Source organism: Bombina bombina, chromosome 2, assembly GCF_027579735.1.
Source record: "Bombina bombina isolate aBomBom1 chromosome 2, aBomBom1.pri, whole genome shotgun sequence".
Lineage (NCBI taxonomy): Eukaryota > Metazoa > Chordata > Amphibia > Anura > Bombinatoridae > Bombina > Bombina bombina.
Genome location: NC_069500.1, coordinates 445,593,251 through 445,616,927, shown reverse-complemented (window position 1 = coordinate 445,616,927; position 23,677 = coordinate 445,593,251). Strand labels below are relative to the sequence as shown.

Here is a 23,677-nt window from a genome sequence, read left to right as displayed (position 1 = left end):
TGAAAAATAAAGGGGAATCACACCACAGAGCCGAAAGTTCGGAAAAAGAAATAACAAGAAGAAACAAAACCTTCCAAGATAGTAATTTAATATCAACAGAATGCATTGGCTCAAACGGAGCCTGCTGCAAAACTCTAAGAACAAGAGTAAGGCTCCAAGGAGGAGCAACAGGTGACCAAGGTCTGAACAAAAGACTGAACATCTGGCAGAACTGCCAGACGTTTATGTAGAAGAATAGACAGTGCAGAAATCTGACCCTTCAGAGTACTGACTGACAAGCCATTCTCCAGGCCCTCTTGAAGAAAGGGCAGAATGCAAGGAACTCTTGCCCGATTCCAAGAAAAAAACTTCAATTCACACCATACAGGTATTAGCACCATACCTCATGGTAAATCTTATGAGTAACAGGCTTGCGAGCCTGACGCATAGTATCAATGACCTTCTCAGAAAAAAACACACCTAGCTAAAACTAGTAGTTTAATTTCCAAGCAGTTAGCTTCAGAGAATCTATTTTATCAGAGCAGCCTGTGGATCTTATGATCTTAAACCGTATCTTGGAATCCTGGCGTGTAGATGTGACACCAACAGATTCAACTCTGGAACCCCCCACTTGAGAGTTATCATTGTTAAAACCTCAGTTTGGAGAGCCCACTCCCCAGGATGAAAAGTCTGCCTGCTCAGAAAATCTGCTTCCCAGTTGTCCACCCCTGGGATAAGTATGGCAGAGAGAAGACAATAGAGAGACTCCACCCACAGGAGAATGCGAGTCACCTTCTTCATCACTAAGGAACTCCGAGTTCATCTCTGGTGATTGATGTATGCCACCAAGGCGATATTGTCCGATAGAAATCTGATAAACCGGACTAAGGCTAGTTGAGGCCAGGCTGTGAAGACATGCGAATTGCTCTCAACTCTAGGATGTTTTAAGGAAAGAGAAGACTCCTCTCGAGTCCAAAGACCCTGAGCCTTTAAAGAACCCCAAACTGTTCCCCAGCCTGTGGAATAGTTTCTTAGGTGTGTAAGATTACTCCACATCTAACAGTGACCTGTAGAAAAAGAAAAACATAATTTATGCTTACCTGATAAATTTATTTCTCTTGTGATGTATCGAGCCCACAGATTCATCCTTACTTGTGGGATATTCTACTTCCCTACAGGAAGTGGCAAAGAGAGCACCCACAGCAGAGCTGTCTATATAGCTCCTCCCTTAGCTCCACCCCCCAGTCATTCGACCGAAGGCTAGGAAGAAAAAGGAGAAACTATAGGGTGCAGTGGTGACAAAGTTTTAAAATAAAAATATATATGCCTGTCTTAAAAAACAGGGCGGGCCGTGGACTCAATACATCACAAGAGAAATACATTTATCAGGTAAGCATAAATTATGTTTTCTCTTGTAAGATGTATCGAGTCCACGGATTCATCCTTACTTGTGGGATACCAATACCAAAGCTTTAGGAGACGGATGAAGGGAGGGACAAGGGACCTTAAACGGAACCACTGCTTGTAGAACCTTTCTCCCAAAAATAGCCTCCAAAGAAGCAAAAGTATCGAATTTGTAAAATTTAGAAAAAGTATGAAGCGAAGACCAAGTCGCCGCCTTACAAATCTGTTCAACAGAAGGCTCATTTTTAAAAGCCCATGTGGAACCCACAGCTCTAGTAGAATGTGCAGTAATTCTTTCAGGAGGCTGCTGTCCAGCAGTCTCATAGGCCAAACGGATGATGCTTTTCAGCCAAAAGGAAAGAGAGGTAGCCGTAGCCCTTTGACCTCTCCGTTTACCAGAATAAACAACAAACGATGAAGATGTTTGACGGAAATCTTTAGTTGCTTGTAAGTAGAACTTTAAAGCACGAACCACATCAAGATTAGATCCAATTCTGGTGTGCCCCATAGCTGAATCAGCTGGGCAAATACCTCCGGATGGAGTTCCCACTCCCCCGGATGAAAAGTCTGACGACTTAGGAAATCCGCCTCCCAGTTCTCTACTCCTGGGATGTGGATTGCTGAGAGATGGCAAGAGTGATCCTCTGCCCATCGGATTATTTTGGTTACCTCCATCATCGCTAGAGAACTCCTTGTTCCTCCTTGATGATTGATATAAGCTACAGTCGTGATGTTGTCCGACTGAAACCTGATGAATTTGGCCGCAGCAAGCTGAGGCCACGCCTGAAGCACATTGAATATCGCTCTCAGTTCCAGAATGTTTATCGGAAGAAGAGATTCCTCCCGAGACCATAAGCCCTGTGCTTTCAGGGAGTTCCAGACTGCACCCCAGCCTAGCAGGCTGGCATCTGTCGTTACAATGAGCCACTCTGGCCTGCGGAAGTACATTCCCTGAGACAGGTGGTCCTGAGACAACTACAAGAGAAGAGAATCTCTGGTCTCCTGGTCCAGATGTAGTTGAGGAGCTAAATCTGCATAATCCCCATTCCACTGTTTGAGCATGCATAGTTGCAGTGGTCTGAGGTGTAGGCGGGCAAAAGGAACTATGTCCATTGCCGCTACCATGAGTCCGATTACCTCCATACACTGAGCCACTGATGGCCGAGGAATGGAATGTAGAGCTCGGCAAGTGGTTAAGAGTTTTGATTTTCTGACCTCCGTCAGAAATATTTTCATTTCTACCGAATCTATCAGAGTCCCTAGAAAGGAAACTCTTGTAAGAGGGAAGAGAGAACTCTTTTTTTATGTTCACCTTCCACCCGTGAGATCTCAGAAAAGCCAACCCGATGTCCGTGTGAGACTTGGCTAGCTGGAAAGTCGACGCCTGAATTAAGATGTCGTCTAGATAAGGCGCCACTGCTATGCCCCGTGGTCGTAGAACTGCCAGAAGGGACCCTAGCACCTTTGTGAAAATTCTGGGAGCCGTGGCTAACCCGAAGGGAAGGGCCACAAACTGGTAATGCCTGTTTAGAAAGGCGAATCTGAGAAATTGATGATTTCTGTGAATAGGGATGTGTAGATACGCATCCTTTAAGTCCACGGTAGTCATATATTGACCCTCCTGGATCAGAGGTAGAATAGTCCGAATAGTCTCCATCTTGAATGATGGAACTATGAGGAACTTGTTTAGAATTTTGAGATCCAAGATTGGTTTGAAAGTTCCCTCTTTTTTGGGAACCACAAACAGGTTTGAGTAAAACCCTAGCCCCTGTTCCTCTTTTGGGACTGGGCGGATCACCCCCATGGTATGTAGGTCTTCTACACAGCGTAAGAACGCCTCTCTCTTTGTCTGGTTTACAGACAATCGAGAAATGTGAAATATCCCCCTTGGAAGGGAGTCTTTGAATTCCAGAAGATATCCCTGGGACACAATTTCTAAAGCCCAGGGATCGTGAACATCTCTTGCCCAAGCCTGAGCGAAGAGAGAGAGTCTGCCCCCTACTAGATCCGGTCCCGGATCGGGGGCTACCCCTTCATGATGTCTTAGAGGCAGCTTTAGGCTTCTTGGCCTGTTTACCCTTGTTCCAAGCCTGGTTAGGTCTCCAGACTGACTTGGATTGGGTAAAATCCCCCTCTTGCTTTGCAGCAGAGGAAGCTGAAGCGGGACCACTCTTAAAGTTCCGAAAAAAACATAATTTATGTAAGAACTTACCTGATAAATTCATTTCTTTCATATTAGCAAGAGTCCATGAGCTAGTGACGTATGGGATATACATTCCTACCAGGAGGGGCAAAGTTTCCCAAGCCTTAAAATGCTTATAAATACACCCCTCACCACACCCACAATTCAGTTTAACGAATAGCCAAGAAGTGGGGTGATAAAAAAGGAGCGAAAGCATAAAAAAAAATAAGGAATTGGAATAATTGTGCTTTATACAGAAAATCATAACCACCACAAAAAAAGGGTGGGCCTCATGGACTCTTGCTAATATGAAAGAAATGAATTTATCAGGTAAGTTCTTACATAAATTATGTTTTCTTTCATGTAATTAGCAAGAGTCCATGAGCTAGTGACGTATGGGATAATAAATACCCAAGATGTGGAACTTCCACGCAAGAGTCACTAGAGAGGGAGGGATAAAATAAAGACAGCCAATTCCGCTGAAAAATTAATCCACTACCCAAATCAAAAAAGTTTCAATTTTTATAATGAAAAAAAAACTGAAAATATAAGCAGAAGAATCAAACTGAAACAGCTGCCTGAAGTACCATTCTACCAAAACTGCTTCTAAAGAAGATAAAACATCAAAATGGTAGAACATAGTAAAAGTATGCCATGAAAACCAAGTCATTGCTTTGCAAACCTGATCCACAGAAGCTTCATTCTTAAAAAAACCAGGAAGTAGAAACTTACCGAGTAGAATGAACAATAATCCTCCGAGGCGGAAATCCACCCGACTCCAAATAAGCATGATGAATCAAAAGTTTAAGCAAGATGCCAAATAAATGGCAGAAGCCTTTTGACCTTCCTAACACCAGAAAAGATAACAAATAGACTAGAAGACTATCTGAAATCTGAATAGCTTCAACATAAGATTTCAAAACTCTTACCATATCCAAAGAAAGTAAGAATCTTACCAAAGAAGTCTTAGGAAAAGACAATAATTCCTCCCTAATGTTGATAGAAATCACAACTTTAGGTAAGAATTGAAATGAGGATAGCAAAAACCACCTTATCCTGATGAAAAAATCAGAAAAGGAGACTCACAAGAAAGAACAGATAATTAAAAATTGTTCTCGCTGAAGAGATGTCTAAAAAGAACAATACTTTCCATGAAAGTAAATAATGTCTAGAGAAAACATATGCTCAAATAGAAGAGCCTGTAAAGCCTTTAGAACCAAATTAAAACTCCAAGGAGGAGAAATTGGCTTAATGACAGGTTTGATAAGAACCAAAGTCTGAACAAAATAATGAATAACAGGAAGGAACACTGCCTTACCCTGATGAAAAATCAGAAAAGGAGATCCACAAGAAAAAGCAGAAAACTCAGAAACTCTTCTAGCAGAAGAGATAACCAAAAGGAACAATACTTTCCAAGAAAGTAATTTTAATGTCCAGAGAACGCAAAGGTTCAAACGGAGGAGCCTGTAAAGCCCTCAGTACCAAATTGAGACTCCAAGGAGGAGATATTGACTTAATGACAGGTTTGATACAAGCCAAAGCCTGTACAAAACAATGAATATCAGAATGAATAGCAATCTTTCCGTGAAAAAGAACAGAAAGAGTAGAGATTTGTCCTTTCAAAGAACTTGCAGACAAAACCTTATCTAAACCAACCTGAAAATTTTAGGAATTCTAAAAGAATGCCAAAAGAATTTATGAGAAGAACACCAAGAAATGAAAGTCTTCCAAACTCGATAATAAATCTTTCTAGAGACAGATTTACAAACCTGTAACATAGTATTAATCACTGAGTCAGAGAAACCTCTATGACTAAGAATCAAACGTTCAATCTCCATAACTTCAAATTAAATGATTTGAGATCCTGATGGAAAAATGGGCTTTGAGATAAAAAGTCTGGCCTTAACGGAAATGTCCAAGGTTGGCAACTGGCCATCCGAATGAGATCTGCATACCAAAACCTGTGAGGCCATGCTGGAACCACCAGCAGAACAAACGAATGCTCCATTAGAATTTTGGAAGAACTAGAGGCGGAGTATATAGACAGAATGATAATTCCAAGGAAGTGTCAATGCATACGCTACTTCCGCCTGAGGATCCCCGGACCTGAAATAGGCCCCTGGGAAGTTCCTTGTTAAGACGAGAGGCCAACAGATCTATTTCTGGAAGCCCTCACATCCGAAAAATTGAAAAACATATCTGGGTAAAGACCATTCTCCCGGATGTAAAGCTTGATAAACAGAGATAATCCGCTTCCCAAACGTCTATACCTGGGAAAAGGACCCCAGAATTTAGATAGGAGCTGGATTTAGCCCAAGCAAATATCCGAGATACTTTTGTCACAGTCTAAAGACTGATAGTCACACCCTGATGAATGACATACACCACAGATGTGATAATGTCTGAAAAAAACAATAAACGTCTCTTCTTCAAAAGAAACCAACTGAGGAACTCTGGGAATGCACAGAGTTCCAAAATATCAAATGGTAATCTCGCCTCCTGAGATTTCCAAACCCCTTGTGCTGACAGAGAACCTCAGACAGCCTCCCAACCTAAAAGACTTGCATCTATAGAGATCATGGTCCAGGTTGAGAGACCTGTAGAACTAAATGATGGTGATCTTAACCACCTAATCAAAGATAGATAAACATAGAATTTGAAGATTTAAAAAGTGAAATCCTAGAATCCCTGCACCATTATTCAGCATAAAAAAATGGAAATAATAGAGACTGAAGGTACCGACAGAACCCAATAAAAAAGTCACTTGTCTGTTAGAGACAAAGACAGTGACACAATCTATCTGGAAACCTAAAAAAGGTGACCCTTGTGTGAGGAATCAAGAGCTTTTGATAAAAAAGCTCCTCTAACCATGTCTTGAAAAAACAAAGTTGAATCATATGAGATTCCGTAGTCTCAGAAATTAAAAATAATCTGAATGAAAACAGAAAATGAAGATATGCATCTATTGTATCTAACGAAAACAAATAATGCTATCACTGACCAAAAAAAGGCAGAATAGACCATATAAATACCAAAAGATTTTCTATCTTTGGAACAATGAATAGTTTTAAATAAAAACCTGAAAACCCAGTTCCTAAAAATGGAACAGGAATAAATACCCCAGAAGATTCCAGATCTGAGCAGCGCTTGAGCCCCAACAGGTGATCAGCCGCACTTCAACATTACCCAAAATATATAGGAAAATGTTAGCCTTACTGGAATAGCTGAAATATAAAAGAGAGAAAAAGACTTCTCATAGACGGTTTAACTCTAAATTTTATTCTACACCAAAATCTAAGAAATTTGGACCGAATAGAACCAAAAAACTTCCAATTAAAAACATGTTACTTGGATAAGAATTTAGAATTTTGTTCCTGAGTAAGAACAACCAAACTAAAATAAGCTCAAAGTTTTATTCTTAGAACTCAATCTTGAAGCCCAGAGTAACAGTTAAGAAATGAATCAAATAATTGATTATCTTGGAAAAAAGAAATAAGGATTTTTAGAAATCACAAAATTCTTCTAGCTAAAAACAGCTAAAGACATAGATTAAACCTCATTTGTGAAAATATTCAATAAAATGAAGATACAAATGAAATCATTAGCATGTTAATCCAGTTAAAGGACCAGTCAACACCAGACTTGCATAAACAAATGCAAGACAACAAGACAAATGCAACAGCACCCAGTCTGAACCTCAAATGAGCACAAGACTTTGTCCCTTAACAATGCTAAATAAAACATAATCTGATACTTGAATTTAAAGTAAACAGAATAAATGAAGCAATTGCAACATCATTCAAATAAATCACAGGTGAAAAATAATTTTCCTTAAATAGGATACAACCGTCTAAAGGAAAAATAAATACTATTTTGCTATAGAAACAATAGCATAATTAGCAGGAGTAGAGATAGCCCCATTAAATTGGAGAACCATCAAAATTGAAATGAATTGCCGGCAAAGAATATAATTTAAATCCTTTAAAGAAGGAATAAAAGAAAATTCCCAGCCTATTCCATTCCCTAGTATGAGGAACTGGAAAAAAACCTCTGAAAATACAGAAGAATAAATAAGCAGAAATAAAATGTTAGTTAGTCTGGAAAGAACTAATTACCTTAATATCCAAAATAATCAACACCTTTTCAACAAAGAACATATGTACTTTAAAAATAAAAAAGTGGATTTGATAGTGTCAATATCTGATGAAGAAAATTCTGAAATGAGAAAAACATCATCAGAGAGGGATAAATCATTATGTAGTTGGTCATTTGAAACTGCAATAATTAAAAAAGAAGTTTGAAAAAGACCTAAATTTTTTTATTAGAAGGCACGATGTCAGACAAAGCCTTTAAACTAGAATCAGAAAAATATTCTTATAAATCTTCTACGTAATTCTTGAACATAAGATGTAAAAAGAATAGCAAATATAAAAAGCATAAATACTAACGGATTCTGCATGTAAAAGTTTATCATGATAACTTATTACAAACCATAGCTAAAGAAAAACATTCATAACATTTTAAAAATAAATGAACTTAGCTTTGGTAGGACTGAACCTCAGTCAAAGGGAATCCCTTAGAACGATTTTGAAACAGGAACAGAGAAATCTTGCAATATGCAATAGAAAAAAAACAATCTTTAAAGCAAAATTATCAAATTCCTTAAATGACAGTTTCAGGAATGGGAAAAGAAATGCAAAATAATAAGCTTCTAAAAACCAGAAGCAATAAAAAAGTGAGATTTAAATAACCACATTTTTTGGCGTCAAAAATGACGCCCACATTATTGGCGCTAAATACAACGCCCATATTCTTTGGCGCCAAGTATGACGCCACATCCTCTGACACCGAAACCGACGCCCACATTTTTTGGCGGGAAAAAAATGTCTGAATACACATGCGTCAAAAAATGACGTTTACAGAATACAACTTCCGGCATCAACTACGGTGCCGGAAATGACAACATTTTTTGTGCCAAAAAAGCCAGCGCCAAGAATGACGCAATAAAAAGCAACATTTTATGCCCCCGCGAGCCTAACAGCACGCAGGGAAAATAGCCAATTGAGAATTTTCAAGGTAATGAAAAATAAATTGAATTAAAATGCATTATCCCAAATAATGAAACTGACAGTCTGAATTATAAAGGAATACTGATTATCCTTAATCATGGCAAATATAAGTTTAAAGACATATATTTAGAACTTTATATATAAAGTGCCCAACCATAGCTTAGAGTGTCACAAAAAATAAGATTTTACTTACCCCAGGACACTCATCTACATATAGTAGATAGCCAAACCAGTACTGAAACGAGAATCAGTAGAGGTAATGGTACATAAGAGTATATCGTCGATCTGAAAAGGGAGGTAAGAGATTAATCTCTACGACTGATAACAGAGAACCTATGAAATAGATCACGTAGAAGGAGACCATGGTATTCAAATAGGCAATACTCTCTTCACATCCCTCTGACATTCACTGCACTCTGAGAGGAAAACCGGGCTCCAGCCTGCTGCGAAGCGCATATCAACGAAGAATCTAGCACAAACTTACTTCACCACCTCCAGGGGAGGCAAAGTTTGTAAAACTGAATTGTGGGTGTGGTGAGGGGTGTATTTATAGGCATTTTAAGGTTTGGGAAACTTTGCCCCTCCTGGTAGGAATGTATATCTCATACGTCACTAGCTCATGGACTCTTGCTAATTACATGAAAGAAATTATTTTGTTTGGTCCTCATCTTATTTGATCTATCCCGAGGGAGGGCATGACCTTTCCCTCCAGTGATGTCTGAAATAATCTCTTTCAGTTCAGGCCCGAATAGGGTCTGTCCTTTGAAAGGGATGTTCAAAAGTTTAGATTTAGATGACACATCAGCAGACCAGGACTTAAGCCATAACGCCCTGCGTGCTAAAATAGCAAAACCTGAATTCTTTGCCGCTAATTTAGCCAGTTGAAATGCGGCATCTGTAATAAAAGAATTAGCCAACTTAAGGGCCTTAATTCTGTCCATAATCTCCTCTAATGGAGTCTCCATCTGAAGAGCCTCTTCTAGAGCCTCAAACCAGAAAGCAGCTGCAGTAGTTACAGGAACAATGCACGCAATAGGTTGGAGAGAAAAACCCTGATGAACAAAAATTTTCTTCAGGAGACCCTCTAATTTTTTATCCATAGGATCTTTGAAAGCACAACTGTCTTCGATAGGTATAGTTGTACGCTTAGACAGAGTAGAAATAGCTCCCTCCGCCTTAGGAACTGTCTGCCACGAGTCCCGCATGGTGTCAGATATGGGAAACATTTTCTTAAAAACAGGAGGGGGCCTGAACGGAATACCTGGTCTATCCCACTCCTTAGTAATAATATTCACAATCCTCTTAGGGACTGGAAAAACATCAGTGTAAACAGGAACCTCTAAGTATCTATCCATTTTACACAATTTCTCTGGGACCACTATAGGGTCACAATCATCTAGAGTCGCTAATACCTCCCTGAGCAATAAGTGGAGGTGTTCAAGCTTAAATTTAAAGGCCGTCATATCAGAATCTGTCTGAGGAAGTGTCTTTCCTGAATCAGAAATCTCTCCCTCAGATAACAAATCCCTCACCCCTACTTCAGAGCATTGTGAGGGCATATCAGATACGGCTGCTAAAGCGTCAGACGGCTCAGCATTTTTCCTAAACCCAGAGCTGTCCCGCTTTCCTTGTAAACCAGGCAGTTTAGATAAAACCTCTGTGAGGGTTGTATTCATAACTGTGGCCATGTCTTGTAAAGTAAATGAATTTGACGCACACTAGAGGTACTTGGCATCACTTGTGCGGGCGTTACTGGTTGTGACACTTGGGGAGAGCTAGATGGCGAACCCTCATTTACTTCTGACTGAGAATCATCTATTGCTCTATTTTTAAGTGCTAATATATGTTCTTTATAGTTTATAGACATATCAGTACAATTGGGACACATTCTAAGAGGGGGTTCCACAATGGCTTCCAAACATATTGAACAAGGATTTTCCTTGGTGTCAGACATGTTAAACAGGCTAGTAATGTAACAAGCAAGCTTGGAAAACACTGTAATCAAAGTAAATAACACTTAGAATTAAAACGGTACTGTGCCTTTAAGAGAAAAAAAAGCTGCACAAATTCTGCAAAACAGTGTAAAAAAGCAGTAAACTTAACAAAATTTTTACAGTAGCATCATAAAGCCTTAGTAACTTTGCACAGCTATGCAAATAAACAATTAACCCCTTAATGGCAAATCCGGATTGAAAAAAAGTCAAAACCGGTAAAAAGGACTTTCTGCACCTTGCCACAGCTCTGCTGTGGCGCCTACCTGACCTTCAGAACGATTTGTGGGGAAAAAAAACTTCTTTTACAGCCCTCAAACACAGCAGGAACCTCTGGAGAAGCATTTAGATGTCTCTGAGGAAAAGAAACTGCGCAACTGAGTTGTGAAAATAGGCCCCTCCCACCTCACTCGATGTTTTGAGGCCTTTCAGAAAACATAATTTATGTAAGAACTTACCTGATAAATTCATTTCTTTCATATTAGCAAGAGTCCATGAGCTAGTGACGTATGGGATATACATTCCTACCAGGAGGAGCAAAGTTTCCCAAACCTCAAAATGCCTATAAATACACCCCTCACCACACCCACAATTCAGTTTAACGAATAGCCAAGAAGTGGGGTGATAAAAAAGTGCGAAAGCATATAAAATAAGGAATTGGAATAATTGTGCTTTATACAAAATCATTACCACCACAAAAAAAGGGCGGGCCTCATGGACTCTTGCTAATATGAAAGAAATGAATTTATCAGGTAAGTTCTTACATAAATTATGTTTTCTTTCATGTAATTAGCAAGAGTCCATGAGCTAGTGACGTATGGGATAATGATTACCCAAGATGTGGATCTTTCCACACAAGAGTCACTAGAGAGGGAGGGATAAAATAAAGACAGCCAATTCCTGCTGAAAATAATCCACACCCAAAATAAAGTTTAATGAAAAACATAAGCAGAAGATTCAAACTGAAACCGCTGCCTGAAGTACTTTTCTACCAAAAACTGCTTCAGAAGAAGAAAATACATCAAAATGGTAGAATTTGGTAAAAGTATGCAAAGAGGACAAAGTTGCCGCTTTGCAAATCTGATCAACCGAAGCTTCATTCCTAAACGCCCAGGAAGTAGAAACTGACCTAGTAGAATGAGCTGTAATCCTCTGAGGCGGAGTTTTACCCGACTCAACATAGGCAAGATGAATTAAAGATTTCAACCAAGATGCCAAAGAAACGGCAGAAGCTTTCTGGCCTTTTCTAGAACCGGAAAATATAACAAATAGACTAGAAGTCTTTCGGAAAGACTTATTAGCTTCAACATAATATTTCAAAGCTCTAACAACATCCAAAGAATGCAACGATTTCTCCTTAGAATTCTTAGGATTAGGACATAATGAAGGAACCACAATTTCTCTACTAATGTTGTTGGAATTCACAACTTTAGGTAAAAATTCAAAAGAAGTTCGCAACACCGCCTTATCCTGATGAAAAATCAGAAAAGGAGACTCACAAGAAAGAGCAGATAATTCAGAAACTCTTCTGGCAGAAGAGATGGCCAAAAGGAACAAAACTTTCCAAGAAAGCAATTTAATGTCCAATGAATGCATAGGCTCAAACGGAGGAGCTTGAAGAGCTCCCAGAACCAAATTCAAACTCCAAGGAGGAGAAATTGACTTAATGACAGGTTTTATACGAACCAAAGCTTGTACAAAACAACGAATATCAGGAAGAATAGCAATCTTTTTGTGAAAAAGAACAGAAAGAGCAGAGATTTGTCCTTTCAAGTAACTTGCGGACAAACCGTTATCTAAACCATCCTGAAGAAACTGTAAAATTCTCGGTATTCTAAAAGAATGCCAAGAAAAATGATGAGAAAGACACCAAGAAAACATAATTTATGTAAGAACTTACCTGATAAATTCATTTCTTTCATATTAACAAGAGTCCATGAGCTAGTGACGTATGGGATATACATTCCTACCAGGAGGGGCAAAGTTTCCCAAACCTTAAAATGCCTATAAATACACCCCTCACCACACCCACAAATCAGTTTAACGAATAGCCAAGAAGTGGGGTGATAAGAAAAAGTGCGAAGCATATAAAATAAGGAATTGGAATAATTGTGCTTTATACAAAAAAATCATAACCACCACAAAAAAGGGTGGGCCTCATGGACTCTTGTTAATATGAAAGAAATGAATTTATCAGGTAAGTTCTTACATAAATTATGTTTTCTTTCATGTAATTAACAAGAGTCCATGAGCTAGTGACGTATGGGATAATGACTACCCAAGATGTGGATCTTTCCACACAAGAGTCACTAGAGAGGGAGGGATAAAATAAAGACAGCCAATTCCTGCTGAAAATAATCCACACCCAAAATAAAGTTTAACAAAAAACATAAGCAGAAGATTCAAACTGAAACCGCTGCCTGAAGAACTTTTCTACCAAAAACTGCTTCAGAAGAAGAAAATACATCAAAATGGTAGAATTTAGTAAAAGTATGCAAAGAAGACCAAGTTGCTGCTTTGCAGATCTGGTCAACCGAAGCTTCATTCCTAAACGCCCAGGAAGTAGATACTGACCTAGTAGAATGAGCTGTAATTCTTTGAGGCGGAGTTTTACCCGACTCAACATAGGCAAGATGAATTAAAGATTTCAACCAAGATGCCAAAGAAATGGCAGAAGCTTTCTGGCCTTTCCTAGAACCGGAAAAGATAACAAATAGACTAGAAGTCTTACGGAAAGATTTCGTAGCTTCAACATAATATTTCAAAGCTCTAACAACATCCAAAGAATGCAATGATTTCTCCTTAGAATTCTTAGGATTAGGACATAATGAAGGAACCACAATTTCTCTACTAATGTTGTTGGAGTTCACAACTTTAGGTAAAAATTCAAAAGAAGTTCGCAACACCGCCTTATCCTGATGAAAAATCAGAAAAGGAGACTCACACGAAAGAGCAGATAATTCAGAAACTCTTCTAGCAGAAGAGATGGCCAAAAGGAACAAAACTTTCCAAGAAAGTAATTTAATGTCCAATGAATGCATAGGTTCAAACGGAGGAGCTTGAAGAGCTCCCAGAACCAAATTCAAACTCCAAGGAGGAGAAATTGACTTAATGACAGGTTTTATACGAACCAAAGCTTGTACAAAACAATGAATATCAGGAAGAATAGCAATCTTTCTGTGAAAAAGAACAGAAAGAGCAGAGATTTGTCCTTTCAAAGAACTTGCGGACAAACCCTTATCCAAACCATCCTGAAGAAATTGTAAAATTCTCGGTATTCTAAAAGAATGCCAAGAAAAATGATGAGAAAGACACCATGAAATATAAGTCTTCCAGACTCTATAATATATCTCTCGAGATACAGATTTACGAGCCTGTAACATAGTATTAATCACGGAGTCAGAGAAACCTCTATGACCAAGAATCAAGCGTTCAATCTCCATACCTTTAAATTTAAGGATTTCAGATCCGGATGGAAAAAAGGACCTTGTGACAGAAGGTCTGGTCTTAACGGAAGAGTCCATGGCTGGCAAGATGCCATCCGGACAAGATCCGCATACCAAAACCTGTGAGGCCATGCCGGAGCTATTAGCAGAACAAACGAGCATTCCCTCAGAATCTTGGAGATTACTCTTGGAAGAAGAACTAGAGGCGGAAAGATATAGGCAGGATGATACTTCCAAGGAAGTGATAATGCATCCACTGCCTCCGCCTGAGGATCCCGGGATCTGGACAGATACCTGGGAAGTTTCTTGTTTAGATGAGAGGCCATCAGATCTATCTCTGGGAGCCCCCACAATTGAACAATCTGAAGAAATACCTCTGGGTGAAGAGACCATTCGCCCGGATGCAACGTTTGGCGACTGAGATAATCCGCTTCCCAATTGTCTACACCTGGGATATGAACCGCAGAGATTAGACAGGAGCTGGATTCCGCCCAAACCAAAATTCGAGATACTTCTTTCATAGCCAGAGGACTGTGAGTCCCTCCTTGATGATTGATGTATGCCACAGTTGTGACATTGTCTGTCTGAAAACAAATGAACGATTCTCTCTTCAGAAGAGGCCAAAACTGAAGAGCTCTGAAAATTGCACGGAGTTCCAAAATATTGATCGGTAATCTCACCTCCTGAGATTCCCAAACTCCTTGTGCCGTCAGAGATCCCCACACAGCTCCCCAACCTGTGAGACTTGCATCTGTTGAAATTACAGTCCAGGTCGGAAGAACAAAAGAAGCCCCCTGAATTAAACGATGGTGATTTGTCCACCACGTTAGAGAGTGTCGAACAATCGGTTTTAAAGATATTAATTGAGATATCTTCGTGTAATCCCTGCACCATTGGTTCAGCATACAGAGCTGAAGAGGTCGCATGTGAAAACGAGCAAAGGGGATCGCGTCCGATGCAGCAGTCATAAGACCTAGAATTTCCATGCATAAGGCTACCGAAGGGAATGATTGTGACTGAAGGTTTCGACAAGCTGTAATCAATTTTAGACGTCTCTTGTCTGTTAAAGACAGAGTCATGGACACTGAATCTATCTGGAAACCCAGAAAGGTTACCCTTGTTTGAGGAATCAAAGAACTTTTTGGTAAATTGATCCTCCAACCATGATCTTGAAGAAACAACACAAGTCGATTCGTATGAGACTCTGCTAAATGTAAAGACGGAGCAAGTACCAAGATATCGTCCAAATAAGGAAATACCACAATACCCTGTTCTCTGATTACAGACAGAAGGGCACCGAGAATCTTTGTGAAAATTCTTGGAGCTGTAGCAAGGCCAAACGGTAGAGCCACAAATTGGTAATGCTTGTCTAGAAAAGAGAATCTCAGGAACTGATAATGATCTGGATGAATCGGAATATGCAGATATGCATCCTGTAAATCTATTGTGGACATATAATTCCCTTGCTGAACAAAAGGCAATATAGTCCTTACAGTTACCATCTTGAACGTTGGTATCCTTACATAACGATTCAATAATTTTAGATCCAGAACTGGTCTGAAGGAATTCTCCTTCTTTGGTACAATGAAGAGATTTGAATAAAACCCCATCCCCTGTTCCGGAACTGGAACTGGCATAATTACTCCAGCCAACTCTAGATCTGAAACACAATTCAGAAATGCTTGAGCTTTCACTGGATTTACTGGGACATGGGAAAGAAAAAATCTCTTTGCAGGAGGTCTCATCTTGAAACCAATTCTGTACCCTTCTGAAACAATGTTCTGAATCCAAAGATTGTGAACAGATTTGATCCAAATTTCTTTGAAAAAACGTAACCTGCCCCCTACCAGCTGAACTGGAATGAGGGCCGTACCTTCATGTGAACTTAGAAGCAGGCTTTGCCTTTCTAGCAGGCTTGGATTTATTCCAGACTGGAGATGGTTTCCAAACTGAAACTGCTCCTGAGGACGAAGGATCAGGCTTTTGTTCTTTGTTGAAACGAAAGGAACGAAAACGATTGTTAGCCCTGTTTTTACCTTTAGATTTTTTATCCTGTGGTAAAAAAGTTCCTTTCCCACCAGTAACAGTTGAAATAATAGAATCCAACTGAGAACCAAATAATTTGTTTCCCTGGAAAGAAATGGAAAGTAGAGTTGATTTAGAAGCCATATCAGCATTCCAAGTCTTAAGCCATAAAGCTCTTCTGGCTAAGATAGCCAGAGACATAAATCTAACATCAACTCTAATAATATCAAAAATGGCATCACAGATGAAATTATTAGCATGCTGGAGAAGAATAATAATATCATGAGAATCACGATTTGTTACTTGTTGCGCTAGAGTTTCCAACCAAAAAGTTGAAGCTGCAGCAACATCAGCCAATGATATAGCAGGTCTAAGAAGATTACCTGAACATAGATAAGCTTTTCTTAGAAAAGATTCAATTTTTCTATCTAAAGGATCCTTAAACGAGGTACCATCTGATGTAGGAATGGTAGTACGTTTAGCAAGGGTAGAAATAGCCCCATCAACTTTAGGGATTTTGTCCCAAAATTCTAACCTGTCAGGCGGAACAGGATATAATTGCTTAAAACGTTTAGAAGGAGTAAATGAATTACCCAATTTATCCCATTCCTTAGCAATTACTGCAGAAATAGCATTAGGAACAGGAAAGACTTCTGGAATAACCGCAGGAGCTTTAAAAACCTTATCCAAACGTATAGAATTAGTATCAAGAGGACTAGAATCCTCTATTTCTAAAGCAATTAGTACTTCTTTAAGTAAAGAGCGAATAAATTCCATCTTAAATAAATATGAAGATTTATCAGCATCAATCTCTGAGACAGAATCCTCTGAACTAGAAGAGTCCAAAGAATCAGAATGATGGTGTTCATTTAAAAATTCATCTGTAGAGAGAGAAGATTTAAAAGACTTTTTACGTTTACTAGAAGGAGAAATAACAGACAAAGCCTTCTTTATGGATTCAGAAACAAAATCTCTTATGTTATCAGGAACATTCTGCACCTTAGATGTTGAGGGAACTGCAACAGGCAATGGTACATCACTAAAGGAAATATTATCTGCTTTAACAAGTTTGTCATGACAATTAATACAAACAACAGCTGGAGAAATAGCTACCAAAAGTTTACAGCAGATACACTTAGCTTTGGTAGATCCAGCAGGCAGTGGTTTTCCTGTAGTATCTTCTGGCTCAGATGCAACGTGAGACATCTTGCAATATGTAAGAGAAAAAACAACATATAAAGCAAAATAAATCAAATTCCTTATAAGACAGTTTCAGGAATGGGAAAAAAATGCCAAACATCAAGCTTCTAGCAACCAGAAGCAAATGAAAATGAGACTGAAATAATGTGGAGACAAAAGCGACGCCCATATTTTTTGGCGCCAAATAAGACGCCCACATTATTTGGCGCCTAAATGCTTTTGGCGCCAAAAATGACGCCACATCCGGAACGCCGACATTTTTGGCGCAAAATAACGTCAAAAAATGACGCAACTTCCGGCGACACGTATGACGCCGGAAACGGAAATGAATTTTTGCGCCAAAAAAATCCGCGCCAAAAATGACGCAATAAAATGAAGCATTTTCAGCCCCCGCGAGCCTAACAGCCCACAGGGAAAAAAGTCAAATTTTTGAGGTAAGACAAAATATGATAATTTAAAGCATAATCCCAAATATGAAACTGACTGTCTGGAAATAAGGAAAGTTGAACATTCTGAGTCAAGGCAAATAAATGTTTGAATACATATATTTAGAACTTTATAAATAAAGTGCCCAACCATAGCTTAGAGTGTCACAGAAAATAAGACTTACTTACCCCAGGACACTCATCTACATGTTTGTAGAAAGCCAAACCAGTACTGAAACGAGAATCAGTAGAGGAAATGGTAAATATAAGAGTATATCGTCGATCTGAAAAGGGAGGTAAGAGATGAATCTCTACGACCGATAACAGAGAACCTTATGAAATAGACCCCGTAGAAGGAGATCACTGCATTCAATAGGCAATACTCTCCTCACATCCCTCTGACATTCACTGCACGCTGAGAGGAAAACCGGGCTCCAACTTGCTGCGGAGCGCATATCAACGTAGAATCTAGCACAAACTTACTTCACCACCTCCCTTGGAGGCAAAGTTTGTAAAACTGATTTGTGGGTGTGGTGAGGGGTGTATTTATAGGCATTTTAAGGTTTGGGAAACTTTGCCCCTCCTGGTAGGAATGTATATCCCATACGTCACTAGCTCATGGACTCTTGTTAATTACATGAAAGAAATATAAGTCTTCCAGACTCTATAATATATCTCCCTAGATACAGATTTACGAGCCTGTAACATAGTATTAATCACAGAGTCAGAGAAACCTCTTTGACCAAGAATCAAGCGTTCAATCTCCATACCTTTAAATTTAAGGATTTCAGATCCTGATGGAAAAAAGGACCTTGTGACAGAAGGTCTGGTCTTAACGGAAGAGTCCACGGTTGGCAAGAGGCCATCCGGACAAGATCCGCATACCAAAACCTGTGAGGCCATGCCGGAGCTACCAGCAGAACAAACGAGCATTCCTTCAGAATCTTGGAGATTACTCTTGGAAGAAGAACTAGAGGCGGAAAGATATAGGCAGGATGATACTTCCAAGGAAGTGATAATGCATCCACTGCCTCCGCCTGAGGATCCCGGGATCTGTACAGATATCTGGGAAGTTTCTTGTTTAGATGAGACGCCATCAGATCTATTTCTGTCTGAAAACAAATGAACGATTCTCTCTTCAGAAGAGGCCAAAACTGAAGAGCTCTGAAAATTGCACGGAGTTCCAAAATATTGATCGGTAATCTCACCTCCTGAGATTCCCAAACTCCTTGTACCACCTCCATCGGAGGCAAAGTTTGTAAAAACTGAATTGTGGGTGTGGTGAGGGGTGTATTTATAGGCATTTTGAGGTTTGGGAAACTTTGCCCCTCCTGGTAGGAATGTATATCCCATACGTCACTAGCTCATGGACTCTTGCTAATTACATGAAAGAAAAACACCAGAGTGTCTCTTAATTAACCATGTGGGTTTAAAAATCCAAAAACAATCCACAATGACCCCTTTTATTTACTGAATAAACAAAAACGTTTTTTCCTAACAGTGTCATCAGTAACTTATGAGCCCTTCATGCAAGCTGAAATTCCTATCCAAGTGTCTGAATACAGCTTACCCTTCCCTCATGGGAATATTGCCAGCCTTTTCTAGAATTAACACAGTCTGTCTAGAAAAATATAGACTGAACATACCTCATATGCGGCTTAGCATGCAAACCGTTCCCCCAACTGAAGTTTTCCTGTACTCTTCAGCCCTTGTGAGAACAGCAGTGGATCTTAGTTACAAAGTGCTAAGATCATCATCCTCCTTGTAGGAATCTTCATCCCTTTTCTGCCAGAGAGGAAATAGTACACACCGGTACCATTTAAAATAACAAACTTTTGCTTGAGAAATAAAAAACTAACATTTTTGTCACCACACTCGCTCTGCCCTTCCTAGTACTTAGAGTAGGCAAAGAGAATGACTGGGGGAGGAGCTATATAGACAGCTCTGCTGTGGGTGCTCTCTTTGCCACTTCCTGTAGGGAAGGAGAATATCCCACAAGTAAGGATGAATCTGTGGACTCGATACATCTTACAAGAGAAATAAGAAAGTAACCAACTCTGGTTTTCTATCAAAGAGGTAGCATAGTTGTTATAAATAAAGCAAGGACCACCTCTCCGCCTTCTAACTGCTAAAAGCCACCATTACTCTTACTAAAGAGATTGACATGGACACAGCATAGCCCCAATCCTTGCTTGCAGGGAAAAGTACCCATTAAAGGATTAATATCTTCAGACCATCTTCGCACATCCTCCCGTGATAGAGGAAAAGAAAATGACTGGAGGTTATGGGTAAGGGAGTGAATATTCCACTAGTAATTAGAATGATCCGTGGACCCCCAATGCCATAGGAAATAAATAGAGCCCATGCTATACTCATATACATAAAATTGAACACAAAAAAATATCATATTTGTGTATAGTGCCTCCATTTAGTGAACAGATCAAACCTGGCCCATTGATATTTAGTGAAACCTCTGTAATTGCTCTCATTTTTTAATAGCAGCACCAGACTGCTTGTTAAAGCAACCAGCCATTAGGGAATTTCTGGTTTAAAGTGAATGTAAATTTTGATGGTAAAGTGCCTGGTTTTTAAAAATTTGATTAAAAACAGGCGCACTTATAATTCATCAAAATTTACATTTCACTTGTGTTGTGAAAGAAAAAATTACCTTTTAATCTTGACAGCAGCTCCATCTTCCTCCGCCCGTCAAAAAAAAACCTCTTCCTGGATCTAAAATGAGGAATCAGGCTTCCTCTAATCACAGCGTTGAATTAGAAACTGGTTCCCCCGGGGGGAAGCCTTGATTGGAGGATGACCTATCCATCATTTCTGACATCAGAAATGGCTTGTGACGACTGGAGGAAGCTGGAGCTGCTGTCAAGTTTAAAAGGTAAGTACTTTTTCACAACACAAGTGAAATGTAAATTTTGATGAATTAAAGTGCCCCTGTTTTTAATCAAATTTTTAAAAACCGGGCACTTTAGCATCAAAATTTACATTCACTTTAAGTCACTATAACACTGGTACCTAAGTTACATAAATAACATTGTTAGGGCCTCTAAAGAAAGTAAAAGTGACCCACTCGTACCATGAAAAAAACCCTGACATCCTCAGGACTACCCACTCCAACTTAACAAAACCCACAACCCACTCCCCATATAGGAAATTGCTACCTACCACTACGTAGATGAGGCTACCATTCGTAGTGAGCCAAGTTTGATAACTGGTGGTTCAATATTTTCAGCTCCCGCTGGTACACAGCTGACACTACATGTAGTGTATACAATGGGATACAGACCTTAACTTTTCCAGGCAGACATAAGGGTTTGTTTTAACTTTTTCTCATGAAAAGATTTTGTGCCAAAGTTTTGTGCCATTTTGAAATATGCATTTTTTTTTAAATTACATGCACTTAGAGTGTGTGAAATATAGTAAATCATAGTAATGTAGACTTTAAAAGCGTCTTTAGTTATTTGTGTTTGTTTATAATAATCTCCTGTTTTTAGAAAGCAATGTGTCATTAATGTAATCTATTGTTTCCAAATTACTGTGGCTAAAGAGGCTTTGGCTTCTGTGATCTCTTAGTAGATTCTCTATATCTATGAGTAAATTATACTTTATTTATTTCAGAATGGACTAAATCAGTACTGTTTCCTGGTTTTCTTTGTGGAGTGCATCTTTATAGCAGGATTCATCTTCTTTGTTGTGCCAGAGACCAAAAATAAATCATTTCTTGATATCAAAAAAGAATTCCAAAAACTTAACTTTGATCAGTGTATAACAAGCTCAGAAGAGGAACAAGATGGAAGTAATACCTTTGATGCAGCACTCTGACATCAGTTAAGAGATTCTTAGTTTGTTGACATGTGCTTTAGTTTTATTTGAAATACAGATGCTGAAATTTTATGGTGCTATAAAATAGCTATGTACGTTGTTTCAAGCTTTTAAATTCATTGCTTTTAAAATAAATATATACCATTTTTTATGGTGTCACAAACAGTATGGTTTTAGTGTTTTATGTGCATAAAGTCATGCAGCTGGAAGCATGAGTATAGTACTAACTCTTAGGAGATAAATGCATAAAAAAGGTCAAAATTGAAATGTGCATAAATGTAGAAGCGTTTTTTTCAATTTCTCTTCCATTAGCAAAAATGCTTCTAGTAAAGTTCATTACCGTTTTTCTGCAGCATACGCACATATGCTGTGAGGGCCTGTGCACTATTATTTAGGCTCAGTGTGTGTATTGCTTCTGTGAAGACCTAATTTGTGTCATACAAGCCGCCACTGACTCTCTGAGATGGTATGGTGTTTGCATACCGGTGCACGACCCTTCCAGGATATGTGTGTATGCCACAGAAAATCAGTACTGACTTTAAATAGAAGCTTTTTTGCTAATGGAAGTATATAGCAAAAATGCTTCTATTTCACGTAGAAATGCAACTAGATACTGAGATAGATTACTTGGCACAGCTAAAACAAACTCAGTAAAGGAGGAGTCTGTGTTGAATATGTTTCATGGTTGGGCATTTCTACAGGTCCTTTTTTTTGGCCTTAGTCCAACGTGATTGCCATTGTCTATTTTTAAAAAAGCATTGTGTACTTAGCTTGTACAGACAAAACTGCACTGAAAATATCTTAGCGATTGTAACTAGAAAGAAAATATGCTAAAAATGTATGTCTGTTTATCTACAATATTGGCATATCAATTCATTTATGGAGGAAAGGATTTTATTATTAAAAGAGCTTTACTGAAAGATGTATAATCAGTAATAATCAGCAAAACATAATTATTTGAACATGTTTAAAAAGTAATTTAATCACAATTTACTATTCTCTTATTCCACGATAAAAAAAGAATATAAATCAACCCAGTAAATCATTAGTATTAGGATTGAAAATATATTTATCTAACACGTAATAATTATTAGCTTAAATGCTTTTACACAAGGGTATGATTCACTGGTTACTAAATGCCTTTGTTAGGTTATAATATTTTCTTAGAGGGTCATTAAAGGGACAGTCAACACCAGAATTTTTGTTGTTTAAAAAGACAGATAATCCCTTTATTACCCATTCCCCAGTTTTGCAAAACCAACACTGTTATATTAATACACTTTTTACTTTTGTGACTATCTTGTCTCTAAGCATCTTCTGACCGCCCCTAACATGACTTTTAGTTATTATCTATTGACTTGCATTTTAGCCAATTAGTGCAGTGTCTGCCACTATCCACGGCGTGATCACAATGCTATCTATATGGCCTACATGAGCTTGCTCTCCCCTGCTGTGAAAAGTAAATAAAATAGAGGCGGCCTTCAAGGGCTTAGAAATTATCATATGAACCTTCCTAGGTTTGCTTTCAACTAGAACACCAAGAGAACAAACCAAAATTGTTGATAAAAGTAAATGGGAAAGTTGTTTAAAATTACATGCCCTATTTGAAAAATGAAAGTTTTTTTGGACTTGACTGTCCCTTTAAACAGTAAATAAACGCTATATAGAATAAAATATTTAAAGCATAGGCTAGCCTAAGAATAACACTGAGACAAATAATTTAAATTATATTATTCTTTTCAATATTATAAAATAAATGTAAGATTTTAGAGTCAATAAAGCAATGCAATGCCAGCCATGGTGAGACCTAAGATTTTCTTTGTCTAATCATGTAGCTAAGGCCAATTAGTCATGGCTATAAATGTGTGATTAAGTGTGTAAACAATGACTGTGTAGAATAATGCAGTGTTAAAGGACCAGTAAATACAGTACATTTGCATAGTCAACAAATGCACTATAAAAAGACAATAGAACTTAGTCTAAAATTCAATTTGTATATTTCCACTACTTCTGTATCATGTGACAGCCACCAGCCAATCACAAATGCATATATTTATATTCTGTGATTTCTCACACATGCTCAGTAAGAGCTGGTTACTCAAAAAAGTGTAAATATAAAAAG

The 23,677-nt window shown here is 38.6% G+C and overlaps 1 protein-coding gene across 2 annotated transcripts in view; it reads left to right on the top strand.

The window, feature by feature from the left end:
- LOC128649041 (solute carrier family 2, facilitated glucose transporter member 11-like) overlaps window positions 1-21,718 on the top strand; it is a 296,154-nt gene extending 274,436 nt beyond the window's left edge. For both annotated transcript variants that reach the window (XM_053702080.1, XM_053702079.1), the window contains one exon: window positions 21,352-21,718. In XM_053702080.1, coding sequence (XP_053558055.1) covers window positions 21,352-21,555 — 204 coding nt within the window. In that variant the 3' untranslated portion in view covers window positions 21,556-21,718. The remainder of the gene's footprint in view (window positions 1-21,351) is intronic.
- The last annotated feature ends 1,959 nt before the right edge of the window (window positions 21,719-23,677 follow it).